Source organism: Ambystoma mexicanum, chromosome 1q (genome assembly GCF_040938575.1).
Source record: "Ambystoma mexicanum isolate Mex_15411 chromosome 1q, UKY_AmexF1_1, whole genome shotgun sequence".
Lineage (NCBI taxonomy): Eukaryota > Metazoa > Chordata > Amphibia > Caudata > Ambystomatidae > Ambystoma > Ambystoma mexicanum.
The window spans coordinates 1296415555-1296430084 of NC_090922.1; the positions used below are offsets into that span (position 1 = coordinate 1296415555).

General features: G+C 42.3%; 1 protein-coding gene across 1 annotated transcript in view; it reads left to right on the top strand.

Moving 5' to 3' along the window:
- Positions 1 to 14530, top strand: part of TTC22 (tetratricopeptide repeat domain 22) — a 304817-nt gene that overhangs the window by 235305 nt on the left and 54982 nt on the right. The window contains exons 4-5 of the mRNA XM_069642120.1: positions 2579 to 2697; positions 4931 to 5092. Of these exons, the coding sequence (XP_069498221.1) occupies positions 2579 to 2697; positions 4931 to 5092 (281 nt within the window). The remainder of the gene's footprint in view (positions 1 to 2578; positions 2698 to 4930; positions 5093 to 14530) is intronic.

The following is a 14530-nucleotide window of genomic DNA, read 5'->3' on the forward strand; positions in this document are numbered from 1 at the left end:
TGAAACAGTGAGCGAAGTAGAGAGGAGAACAGCTGAGTCGGCAGAAAAGAAGAGAGAGCTAAAAGGTGGATTATGGGACTGCAGTGTCTCGGGAGGATAGCTCAGTGGCAACGTGCTCTCCTTGGAAACAAGACGGCACGAAGCAACACAGGTTCGATCCCTGGGTCCTCGCTTAGAAACGTCTGGGTATTAAGCACGTTATAAATACACAACGAAGAGACATATTCCTCTAACAGCGCCTCGATGCCGCTGGGCTGTGTGAGCGCTTTAAAAATGCAAATAAATAAATAAAATAAAAGCTTTGATCAGAATCTCAGGGGTGTTTTGAAGGGGTGTATATTGATTGCTAAAGGATTTCACTCACAGAAGAATCCCCAGGTGTGCAGTTTCAACCATAGTGTTCCTGCATGTGTGTAGAGATTTTGTGGTTGTCTGGATACTCTATAGCCAGAAGCAGCCTTTAGGCTGCTTCTGGCTATAGAATATCCAGACAACCAGAGACACCAAGAGTGTTGGCAGATGCGACAAAATAATGCAGCAAGCATTTATACTGTTTTTCCCTACACCCACCGAGCCCACAAGTATGGTGCAAGAAGGAGGTTTGGTAACCTGTGTGGAAAACAACACTGTCATGGTACCAGGTTTGGTGTGGAAATGGTCTAGAGCATATGTTACTCAGAGTGGGACAGTAAAGCACAGACTGTTTCATTGTCAGGTCTGACAGTTGTAATTTAACATACATGCATAGTCAAGGTAAAAGGCTACAGACACATTAAGTTAGATTTGTGAACATTAGCCTGCGTCGCTAGATAGGATTGTGAATGTTGGCAAGTGCCACACTTGGATAGAGTTGTGAATGTTGGCAACTGCCACACTTAGATAGAATTGTGAACATTAGCCTGCACCAGACCCAGACAGAATTGTGAATGATAGCAAGTACCACACTTAGAAATGTGAATGTTAGCAAGTACCACGTTTAGATAGCATTGTGAACATTAGCCTGTGTCGCATCTGGATAGGATTGTAAATGTTAACAAGTACCACATTTAGATAGAATTGTGAACATTAGCTCGTGCTGCACCAAGACAAAACTGTGAATGATAGCATAGAAATGTGAACATTAGCCTGATTTGCATCTAGATAGCATTGTGAATGTTGGCAAGTGCCACACTTGGATAGAGTTGTGAATGTTGGCAGCTGCCACACTTTTGTGACATTAGCCTGCACCAGACCCAGACAGAATTGTGAATGATAGCAAGTACCACACTTAGATAGAACTGTGAACATTAGCTTGCAGCAGATCTAGACAGAATTGTGAACGATAGCAAGTGCCACATTTGGTTAGAATTGTGAACATTGGCCTCTGTCACATCTAGACAGGATTGTGAATGTCGGCCAGTGCCACATCTAGATAGAATTGCAAATGTTAGCCATTGCCACATCTCGACTACATTGCGAATATTACCTATTGCCACATTTTTTTGTAGAATTGTGAATGCTAGCTTGCTTCGCATCTAGACAGGATTTTGAAGGTGGGCCAGTGCCACATTTGGATATAATTGTGAATATTGTTGTGCGTCGTATATAGACAGGATTGTTTGTGAATATTAGCCATGCTGAATCTAGATAGAAATGCAGAGATATTCACGCACCTCATCTAGAAAGAATGTGGAAATTTAGCACATATCACTTCTAGATAGCGAGGCAAATAACCAGACCACTACCAATTTCACCCCTCTGCATACACCTCTTAAACTCTAACCAAACACAACCACAACCCTAAAGCACAACAAACTGCACAAATCTCACTGCACCGCAACAACAAAACAAACCACACATAGCTTCACACAACGGCTACCGACCACAAAGCAGCCCCAAGCTCACCGAACGGTGTTAACCGAACTGAAGCTGCCAAACATCACATCACTGTTCTCTTGCACTTATCCCGCTCATTCCCACTAACTCTTCCTCCACCCCCTTTCCTTTTCAGATCTCCCAGAGCGCCAGGGCCACTCCGGTGGTGATAATGGACGGTACAAATATCCTTTAACAATAACATTAGCATACGACTTAGTACTATCCTGAGGCGTCTAAACTGTAGAGCTCAAAGAAAGAACTAGATAACCTCTAAAAGGGAATTTTCCCTGGTGATCATGATCCTTTGAATCCTGATTTTTCCACCAACCCCACCGTTCAACACCAAAATGTGATCCATGGTTGTCTATCCTGTCTTTAATTTCTCATTTGTTTTCTTATTAATTATTATAATTTTGGATTTGTTTGTACCTATTTCACTTTTTGGTAATTAACACTCAGTTTTAATGATAAATTATCTTGCACTTTTTTTCAATAAACTATGTATTTAATGTATATTCCGTCATGAAACCCCTCATGGCTGAAAGCGCTCTAATGAAACTCACCTCCCCTGTCCACTAGAACTCTCAATCACACTATGATTCCTTTACATATAATGTGCCATTGATCCCGAAAGCAGATGTCAGATAAAAGAGGAAGCTCGTTGGACAAAAAGCAGATGTTCATTCATGGCAATCCTCTGTTACTTGTATTTTCCGTTTAGCTCTAGCCTGGTGTTATGTCGGGATCATGCTTGAGCGAAAGGACACTTTCTCGACAACTCCGATGGGTATCCATGACTGTGGCTATTCTGGAACAGATCCCCTGGACTGCTTTGGCAAGGTACATTTCATTTAACTTTTTGAAGTAATTTGATGAAACCATACAATTAATGTGTATCACTAAATTCTGAAATGTTATGTGGGAGTTTAAACATATGACAGTTTAAACCCCTTTTCTAAAAAGTAAGTGATTCAATGTAAAATGTAATTCTGTTACATTGGGCTGAAAAGTAATATTTACATGTTCCAACTGTTGACTTAAAACACTCTGCATGTTATTAGTATGGTGGTAATTGTAAAAGAAAAGGTATTCAAAAATTAAAATATTACACCGTTTTGTACTTTCTGTGCACCCCAAGTTATAAAAATATCCCATGTGAACCCAGTCAATTAAAAACGTGCAAATATATGCAAACTGCTTAAAGAATGTATATGGGATATGTGATTGTAGGTTAATCTAAATATAACTCCCAAGAGCATATTGGTTCAAGAACGACTAGGCCTCTATGTTCAGTATTAGTCCTGATGGTGCTGAAGAAAGGAATCAGTTTTGAAATGTGTGGCTGAAGACTGAACGGACAGAAGAAACTTTGCAACCATCAAAGTATTTACTCACATAGTTTATACTCTGTTGGCGTCGCAAAATGATTCCAAAATATGCTTTTGTTGCCAAAATGTAGATTCAACTACACTGATAAAGGCGCTTCACACACAGTTTGCTAAAAGCACTAAAGGCTTAATTTTATTTGAGTTGAGGTAGTCGTATATAAGGATATCCCCTACTATCATTGGTGGCTGGGGCAAATTATCTATGCAAAACATAAAGATTCACCACTGGAATATCTATTTGTTTGAACGAATCTGCTAATTTAACTATCTATCTACCCCTGCTATCCCGCTTGATGAGATTCTGGTGGGACACTATAGAACACAACAGTATTATGTAATTTGTACTGTAATCAAAAATCTTAACAAAGGCAATGATTTAGGCCTTTATTATGGATTTATTATACGTACCATGAAAATATATAATTGAAGAAAGCTAATAGTAGTAGCTTAAAATGGCAGAAGCAGCATTTTATCAAAAAAACCATAAGACATAACAACACAAATTTGCCTAGTACCAAGGGACAGAATCTTGGACAACAGATTCAAGGAAAGGAAGGGGTGGGGGAAAAAAAGGAAACAAGAAAAAGGGGGAGAGAAAAGAATGGGCCTGCCTCAAGTCTCGGTAGAACACTCTTCTTCCCTACCCGAAACGGAATTAGGTGTGTCACAGAAAAGCTAGAGCCCAAAATGGTATAAACGAACTCATTCAATGACAAAATGACATAGGTACTAAGTTACTTGTGTTCAAATTCTCTTTAGATAGGGCTAAGTCAATTGCCCAGTCCTTATACGTAAATTAAGTTAATTTAATTACATATTGTAACTGGTTTCTCCTACATTCTTTTGGATACCCAGTTCTCAATGTCTCGTAGACAGGGGGGTCTGCCCAATGTCTAGTATACAGGGGGGTCTACATTGATTATCTCTTGAAGACTGAAAGAGGACCTTGGATGTCTTAGTTTGCCTGTCTCTACAGAGGCAACTATTGTGTTAATTGGGGAAACTGAAATCCTCCTAAGTGCAGTCGTGAACATTTCCAAATGTTCCACTGAAGTCAATGTCCTGAAAAGCTATTAAAGAACTGTTGATAATGGGAAGGGGTAACACAGTCTTGCATTTAATAAGGATTGTATGTCATTCTTGTCTTTGTTCACCCTGCAGTGCTCCTATTAAAGATTTGGCGGAGCAACCTTACCCGAGATATAGCCCTGCATCTGTTCTATGTGACAGTGCTTGAAACACCACATTTATTTTGTTACCACCATGTTCATAACAGTGCTCTAAAAGAACAAACATGTTCAAGTACAATTCAGAAAGATCTACACCTATAGAACAAGTGAGAAAGAAAGATGGATGGGTAGATAATTGGATTTTTAACAACTCAAAATACCTAGAAACATGGCATTTCAGCAAATAAATTTGAAAGCACTTGATTTCTGTAAATCACTCCGAATTGGCTCAATGGAAGGGAATGACCTCTCTCTGGGTCACAGAGTCACTTATCAGCGCAATGATGGCAGACAGGACAGCTGGGTTTTTCATTACATGTCATGTCAAATCCCACAAAGTAAGCAGAAATTAAAGTCTAGCTCAGTCTCCTTTGTATATTTGATTTTGTTGTTGTTGGCAGAGACACAATAACCTGTAATTTGTTCTTTTTTTCCTTGCTTACTTTTGAGAAACAGGCTATTGAAGTAGCAAAGGACGATCCTCTTATCCTAAACAGGCTGGCAAAAATCTTTCATTTCCTGGGCAAGCAGGAAATGGCAATTGGGATCTGCAACATGGCACTGGACATTTTAAAAGATCCAGAACTCAACTGGCAGGCCTACTGCACCCGAGCACAGGTACAGCCTTGTTTCTTTGTAAAAGTCATGTTGATGCTTCCCTCGTGCCTGCCTTATATGTAATCTGAAAAGTTTACTAAAGCAGGTTCTCAATTATTATGACAATTATTACCCACATTTGTCTTCAATTTCTCCAGTATAAAATATAAGTATTGTCATCTGCACCAAAATAAATATGTTCGGATTATGTGTTTATTGACCATTATTCACAGAAAAACGGAAATGTACCATTATGTCGCCCTCATTTGTGCACCCCCGCAGTCACTGCGACTTTGGGGGCGCACAAAATACTGACTCCCATTACTGCCCCCAAGATGAGTGGGAGTTGCAGGTGTGTCCCTCACAATCCTTGGGGGCAGTAACGGGAGTCAGGGGTTGTGGGAGAGTCCCCCTGCTTACCATTTTGGTAAGCAGAGGACAAGAAAATATATAATATATTTTTAAAGTGCCTGCAGCGTCAGCTCCGACCCACGCAGTGGGAGGAACTGACGCAGCAGGGATAGCGTGGAGTCAGCAGCTCACACAGAAGTGTGCCGCCATGAAGGTAAGTGGGGTGGGGGGTCGGGAAGGGGTATGCGGGGTGGGAGAGGTGGCTAAAGTGATCTATTAGATCACTGCCACGCTGTAATTGGCATCGACATTTTCATCGGCGCAATTACCGGCACTGCAGTGATCACATAGATTCCAGAAAAACAAATATTTGCAGAATTTAGAAGGGAGGTTGTACATCACTTTCAATCTTCTGAGATGTAACCTGTTTTTTTATTGTAGTAACTAGGTTTATTTGGTCCGTGGTCTAAACGCTGCATACAAACGACAGACTTTGCAGGCGGCAGCCACAAAGGCCACTCCCGCAAGCTTGGTCTTTTGCATTTCCACTCCCTCAACAGTCATTTTTAGGGTATGACCCCCTGCTTCCCCCCGCATTATACACAGGCTGCGTGTCCCTGCCCCCTGCACACTTTTTACCATGTCTGCTCTGTGGAAGTTCTTTGGTTTCCCTCCATGCTGCTCCTACTACAGGCTGACGTATGTCAGCCTATTGGAGGCAAGGCCTAGACATCACCATCAGTTTATTTGTGCACTGTTTGCTTCTATTTGCAACATTCCTGCATTTGTGCATTAGACTGTGATGTAAAACTCCTTCAAGAATAAGCTTTCAATAAGCTCCCAACACAATGCTAGTGCCTTGTTACATTTTCCATCTGCCGCTAATAAGTCTTCCCAGCTTTTTACATGTCTTGCGGCTGCTTTAGGATCAGGGCCAGATACAGGATAACTGTTCTTCGATACACCATGAAAGCATAACGGGCTAAAGCAACTACCTTGGATAAAGACAAATTGAACTTCTCTTTTGGTATGGAAACTCATGTGATAAATGTGTGAGAGTGGTTTGCATAGAGTTATAGTGTACAAGGCCTATCAGGCTCATCCAGTCTGACCATGTCCATGTCTTCTCCTGGCACACAATGTTATATGACTCGCCTAATTTCTGTTGTTCCATATCCTGATTCTTTTTACTTCCATTGAAGACTGAGGCAATAACTTTTTGCTCAACTCTTCATGTGCTTCTGTGAAATGTAGTGCAACTGTGCCATTCTATTACAAGTCACACTGGTAACAGGAGTAAGGCCTTGTGGTGATAAATGTATGCTGACTGGTAACAGTGCATTTGAATTTTCTGGTTATACCCAAAACAGCACCTGTACATTTCTGTGAATGAGTCCAACTTCCTTCCACTGTGTAATCTGAAAAGGGGCCCAGGAGAAAGCATGCACAAATTACTGTTTTAATCTTATAATTGAGAACCGACATTTGCATTCATTTTCACATATCAGTTATACAAATGTTATTTTTTTGTCCAGCAACTTGGATTAATTTATTAATGCAGGTTTTTGGAGAAATACTAACCATATTCCAAATAATTTCAGAGGTCAGTATTATCTTTCTGTGAAGAATGTCTGAATCTCACCTAAGCACTTCCCATTGTTCAAAGGAGTTCCGAAACACAAATCACAACCATATCTCCTACCTTGTGGGTCGTATGCAATTGCTGAGCCTGGCCAAAACAACCTTTGAAATAGGCAAAAATGGCTGAGAGGGTTCTGGCCAATAGAAATCTAATTGGAGCCATGTCAGTTTTAGGGGAAAGTGTGCAATCTAAGTTAGTCAGCATAAAAACAAATTTTCTTCTGACCTACATCATGATAACTTGGCTGTTATCTGCCCTATCTGTGTACATATTGCTAGCCTGATGGGCTACAATGTTGTAGCATCTTGGTAGAAACATTACCTCCACTCCCTGCCATTGACCCAGAGAAAAGATGCAATCCCCATTGGACCAGTCAGCTCTTTGATTCACCCTCCAAAACGAGTGGGGCCTGCACTGAAGGAGTTTGTGTCTTCTTTTGCCTGCTACTGTGAAGTCCCCGGCTAGGTCTGAGCAAGATCAGAGGAAATGCCTTATCTAAACCAAGAAGCCTGTATGTCCAGAAGATCACCCTGTAAGTTCAAGGTACGTGGCTCCAAATACAGTGACTGACTAGAGGAGAGGAAATCGAAATTCCCCTTAAACCAACGTTGCAGGTTTTTGAATTACAGAGAGCTGTCTGGAATAAACCACAAGTCAATCTGCCACAGGCTCACCCTGTCAGATATTCCAGTGCCTAAGCAACAATCTCCACCCTGGGACAGCCCAGCAGTTGAGATGGATCTACAAGAGGAAGCATGTTCGTTCACACTGGTGACCATGGAAACCTCTTTGAGTGGTCTGTACTAAAGTGTTCAGTTCAGGCTTTCCCTGCACAACCTATTTATCAGTTTCAATACACTCAATGATAGCAAACACAAGCACAATCGACATACTACAATTTTTTAACATCAGATTACCATTATGAATGAGATTTTACTGCATGATTCCATAATTACTGCATGTCAGCAGCCAATTTGGATCTTGGTATGTTTATAAAGTGTTGCCAACCTACCCAATGCTTGGCTATCCATCTTTAGCTTCTAAACCTTTCTGCAAACGCTCATGTCATTAGCACAGGTTTGATTTGCATATGTGTTTATTATAGTCTGCAGACCCCAGACCCAGACATCACATATTATGTAGAAGAGTTTCAGCCATACTCCTTTCAACAGTTGTTCCATCATAGATAACAGTATTTGACAACATTTTTCATAGCTGCATCATAGTTAGAAAATGATAGCATAGACGTTGCAGATCACAGAGGCAGGAAACTCACAATATTTGGTTTTAAGGATGTACTGCAGAACTATTATTCTATGCTGATGAAGGTTCCCTTTTGTCCATATATCTGACGGGTGAAAGATGCCAACTACACACTTCTGAACAATTTTGTAATGATGATTCTATGCCCTGCCATCCCCTCAGATATAATGACTTGGGTATTCGTATATCTAGTAAGGGATAAGGAAATATCAAGTATGTAAAAAATGAAAGCATCTTACGTCAGCGGATTACAATGACATGGATTATTTCAAGCAAACATAGTGAGAAGGTGAGCAAGCCGAGTGTTGAGGTATATAAACCCAAACCACAGGCAAAGCTGAATTATGGAGTCATATCTCACTAAAGTCATTGGAGCTGTCAGAAAAGAAATATATTAAGAAATAACTTTCTCTGTCATCGAGCGCCTCAACCCTTCCAGTCTATGCTGAATTGGGTTTATGCCCAATTTCATAATGAGGCTTTCTATAAGTCTCTGGTATTTTGTTTTTATTTACACCAAATATGGAGTTTTCCAACTGAAAATGCATAAAGCAACTCAAATTAATTCTTGTAGAACTTGGTTTAATTTTTATGATGAAGATGTTACCATCTCTAGCACAGAGTCCAGAGATTTGAATGAGACTTTTGCAATGTGTTATAGCAGATTTTCGTTCACAATGTTAGCCAGGCCATAAAACATCTAGTGATCTTTTATATAAGGAATCCTGGGGTTTTCATTCATACTTGAATTGCATTACTTGCCATTGACAGAGAACGTTTATGATGAAATTCAGACTAGGCATCTTGCCATTAACTGGGATTTTCGTTCGATGGCATCCTGCCCATTTTAATAAATGTTTTTTCTGTCCTGAGCATACATATTCAGAGTCGCATTTTATTGTGCTGTGCCTTTTTAAAGCGGCCTGCTCAAGAAATGGCTGACCCCTCATTCTAACAATTTAGGATTGTAGAAGCTATAGATTTGCTCAAAGAGTGTAAATCGGCCAAAGTGGTCCTGGCCTTGGGGAAATACATAGATAATGCTTGGAATATTAGAAATCAATTTCTTGAATAATCTTTGTAATTTGTAAAAGCCGAGATGTATTTGAAGAATGGTAGAAATTCCTCCATTCTTGTGTGACTTTTCTGAATTAATTTTGCTCTGATAATTGTTTTTACAACATAAATATTTTTATATAAAATGTTAGTTGGTTTTATATGGGTTATTTGAAAAGATACATTTGTTGATTTGCAATTTGATGGCTCATAACTGAAAAAAGTATTATTGCTATAGTATTCATTATTATAGTGAAAACATGTATTGGGCATGCACATACCGAATAAACTGTCTCGAGGCAACAGACATTGGGTTCATGTCTGAACATGGACATGCTGTCTGTCTTTTTTTCTGGTCTCATATATTGTGGTGACCACAGTCCTGAATCATACCCATCCTACTTTAGATCCCTATGATCCCCTTCCTTCTGCTCTTATACCAACAGTTTACCTCTGCTAGTCTCATATTTAACCATTATTTGTAACCTTTTTATATCCATCAGAATCTTTCCTACATGGCACTATCATTGCTATTCAGAAGAAACTATTCCCGACCCTTCTAAACCTTCCATACCCTCCAATGTTCATGATTTCCTTAATACATATTGTTTTCTTCTTACATTTTAGTCTGGATTTCCTCCAATTCATGTGGCTCTCTCCTGTCAGCTCGACATGCTAAACTCATATTTTCTTGTGCTATTAGATCTTTCTGCCTCTTTTAACACAGTGGTTCAATCTATTCTTATGTCTACTGTCACAGAAGGCGGTACAAACTCCCCAACTCCAAAGGATGATAAGATATGATGATGTGTAATTTATAACACGCCTGTACACAAGTGGTTCAACGGTCTTTTGTTTCACAAATAGGAAATGCTTTTTATTTTAGTCAGGGTGTGTGCAGGGTACACCAATGGTCTTCCCTCTCTCAACCTCCCATGGGGTCCCTCAAACTTAACCCAGAAGTTCCTATACTCAAGCTTTGGTAACTTGCAATACGTAACATCTACTATCTAAGGAAAGCAATAGGTAAGGGCCTAAAGGCCAAAGCCTTATCTATCTGGCTCCCTCTGGGAATCTTCTAAGGGTTTCCGAACCTAACACTGCCCAGGTTTTCTCAATAGAAATTATGTTTCTTACTGTGCCAAAACCAGACACCCTGGTCCATTATCTCACTCAATTGCTCCCTTTCTCTCATCTCCCTGATCTCACTACTCACTCTATTCTACTGTCGTTCCCCTCCTCTGTCCTTTCTCACTCCCCCTGTTCACCTTCCTCCACTCTCTCCCCCTCTATCCCTCTGATGTTCACACCATTTCTCTCCACTCCTCTTATCTCTCCTCTCCTTGCTTCTTGCTTCTCTCTCCTACTCTCTCCTTCCCCTTATCCTCTCCTCACCCCTCTTGTTTCTCCTGAACTTTATACTCTCCTCTCTCTCTCTTCACCCCTTCTCTCCTCTTTGCTCACCTCCCTCCTCCCTCTCCTTACCCCTCTCACTCCTCCCAACACCTACTTCCTCTCACCCATTCTACTACAAACACCCCCACACACACACTCTGAAATTCACAGCTTCAAACTTGCAAATGGTATCACTTTGTCTCACAATCAATACCTCACCTGCACTCTGCATCAACTCTGCCACCAACTCTGTAGTACTCTTTTCCACCATCCTTTCCCTTGCTTGGTCTCTCGGTACACCTCTACTTCTTCCAACCTCGCCATACAACCCCCAATCTAGCCCTCATTCACTCTCCTTTTATATTATTCTCCTCTAGTTCTATACCCCCTCATACTGGTTCAAACGCTGACCTGCCTTTGTGGGCCAATCTGTGGATATTATTCCCCCAGGGGCCAGGTTACACAGGCGCAAAAACCCTGTTAGGCCTGCCCTCTTTCCCTCCACATGTCTGTTTGCTGTTTCTGTGGTGTACTACAGGTCTGACTTTTCATGTTATCTTCGCCGCAGCAAGTTGTTTGTTTTTCCTCTGAATTAGGAGTTGATTTTTAGAGCTCTGCACAGGTTTTGTTGTGTGCGAATCATGTGACGCTGCCAGGGATTCTGGTACTTGAGGTCTTGAAATACAACAGAGAGAACTTGGGACAGGAAAATGTACTGGGAGGCATGTTGTGGCATACTTTGTTCCGGCATTTTCACTCAAGGTACTTGAGGTTCCATGTCTTTATAACGACAACACACATAACGAAAACTTTTTCAGTGAAATAGAAAATAACCAAAATATGTTGAATGCTTTTCTCTATTTATAATTTGGAGGGTCCCTCCCCAAAGCACCCATTCCCACAGCTTTTTTTACTGTTCCCTGGCCCTTTTAATACCTTACCCCACCCTATAAATCCTGTCGTTATTTGTATTTCGTTATAAACACTGTATACCGGTACTTGAGGGTTTGATTGGGTTTCAGGGACTACCCCTCCACACCAACTCCCCACTGTTGGAACAAGGCTGACTCTAGCTTCTGCCCTCCTGTGTAATCTGCCCCTGGTTGGGAGGGTCCCTGCCGCCCACCCGGGTCCCTGTCAAACTACCCTTTCTTCTTTGGGTTTTTCTGGGACTGCTCATCACTGTCTTTCTTACTAACTTTCGGACTGGACTTATTAGCTTGGGCTGGTAAGTCTTCAACCTATTTTCCTCTTCGATATGGTGTTCCCCAAAATTCTACGCTAAGTCCTTTACTCTTTTTTCTCTGCACTCTACCTCACTCAGATATCCTTTCTTTCAATCTGGCCTGTCATTTCTGTGTGGATGTCTCACAGATTTTCTTTTCTTTTTCTTGCTTATCTGATTTTCTTCATTCCACCCCCTCTCTGTCGGTCTTCTAGTTCTCCAGTCCTGGATGGATTCCCACTCATTTCATCTTAATCCTTCAAAAACTGAACTGTTTTAGTTTCTTACTGCTGTACCTCCACCATCCTTTGTACTTTTTTCCTCTATCCCATCTTCCTTTATCAACGTCCATGTGAAATCTTAGGGAATTTTTTCTTTTTTTCTTTCTTCATTACACAGATTTTAAAATGTTGGCTCATTCCTTTCTTTTCAATATTGCCAAATGGGTCAGTTTCTGATATTTCATGCTTCTGAAATTCTAATTACTACCATTGTTTTTCACGCCTAGATTTTTGTTCAGGGCTTTGTGTCGGCGTTCCATTTAATACTTTAACACCCCTAAGATCTATTTTTTATTCCTTCATTCGTCCCTTGTTTTGTCTACCGTGCTGGTACTCCATTTCACTTGCCATTCTGCATTGTCTTATAGTTTGCTCTTGTATACCTTTTCACTTTCTTTGCATTGTTTACAAATGCATCCATGGTCTGGCTCTTCTTTACCTCTCATCGCTTATCTCTTTATGTATGCGATCTCAGTCTCTTCTTGCAGCTTCTATGTAGCTTTTGTCTATTCCGAAACCCCCTCCACAAAATCACATTCCCGTGCTTTTTCTCTCCTTGCACCTAAACATTATAATTGTTGTAACTTGAGTGTCGTGTAGATATGTGAGACCTCGTCCCCAAGTGCCGCACAGGGAGAATGACAGATTCACTCTCTATGCAACCTTTGAGGCGACAGGTGGAGAAAAAATCCGGAACCGCGAAGTACTGGAAGCCCCACGGAAGCTGTGAAGGAAAACAGCGTTAAGTACCAAGCAAGCAGGGTAATGCACAGGTAGCCAAAAAACAGGAAGGATCTTACCAGGAATTGACAGAATGAGGAATTCCGGTGCTCACGTAGGCAAAGGTCCCGAATAGGAGACACTCACTGGTAGTCACACCAGACCACACCTGGGGAGACCTGCAGGCAGGACTGAACCAGATTTTAGGCAAAGGTGATGGTGAGTTGTAGTTCATACAATGCTCCAGATTCTGTGAAGAGGGGTAATCCACAAGAAGTCCGTGACAACAATCCAGGGTCGAGAGCCAAGGGTAGCAGTCCAAGCTGACGGAACAATGACAGGTGGGATCCAAAAAGAAGTCAGTGACGACGATCCGAGGTCAAGAGCCAAGTGTATCAGTCCAAGCCGGTAAAGTACAGATAGAGCGTAATCCAAAAAGAGTTCCGAGAAGAGTTAGCCGGGTCCAAGATCAGTCATGAAACAGGGTAAGAATCGCAGGCCAAACAGGGTCTCCAAGAAAACAGCTGTGAAGCGCGGTACTGAAGCACTTCACTACTTAAGTACCGTTCGCTTCCTGGTCACGTGATCGCGAGTTCAGGTCACGTGATCGCGGGTTCAGGTCACGTGATCGGGTAGGTCCAGCACCACGATGCGAGGAAGCGACCTTGATCTTCTGATGGCCTAATCTCCATGGCAACTGCCAATGGAGGAATGGTCGCAGTCGTTACTGTGGAGTGGTAGCGTGAAGCTGCTGCTGTAGCTGTGTGCGACATGGCCTGGACCGCCAACGTGAGCCCTGGAAGTTAAGTGGGGGGTGTATTCGGTCCGAGGGGGACCTGGGATCACTGGTGGGTCAGATGGAGGGCATGACAGAGCCCCCCGCAAAGGCCCACGACCGCGTGGGCAGGAAGGATGCTCCCGATGGAACCGAGCAACCAACCGGGGGGCCCGGACATCCGAAGCCGAGACCCAAGACCGCTCCTCTGGACCGTAGCCCAACCAGTCTACCAGGTACTGCAACTTGCCCCTATGGAGGTGGGAACCCAAAATGCCGGAAACCTCAAAGACATCAGGGGCATCCAGGGACACCGGGGAAACCGGGGAACGGAGGCGGGAGGAGGCAGGACAAGGTTTGAGGAGGGACGTGTGGAAAACAGGGTGAATCCGCCAAGAAGACGGAAGCACAAGGCGATAGGCCACAGGACTGATGACTCGGGAAACCACATAAGGGCCCGCAAAACGAGGCAGAAGTTTCCGACAACCCGCTAAACGGAGATGCCGGGTGGACAACCAGACCCGGGAACCCACAGCATATAACGGGGCAGAACTACGTTTCGAGTCAGCGAAAGCTTTCATGGATGACCGGGCCTCTTGGAGGTGAACTACGGTCTGGGCATGGATAGAGGACATATCTCTAACACAGGCAGCTGCGGCTGGGTTGACAGAAGAAGAAGAGTCAGGAACAGGGAGAACATGGGCGTGTTGGCCATACACAGCGTAAAAGGGGGAGGAACCGGTGGAGGAAT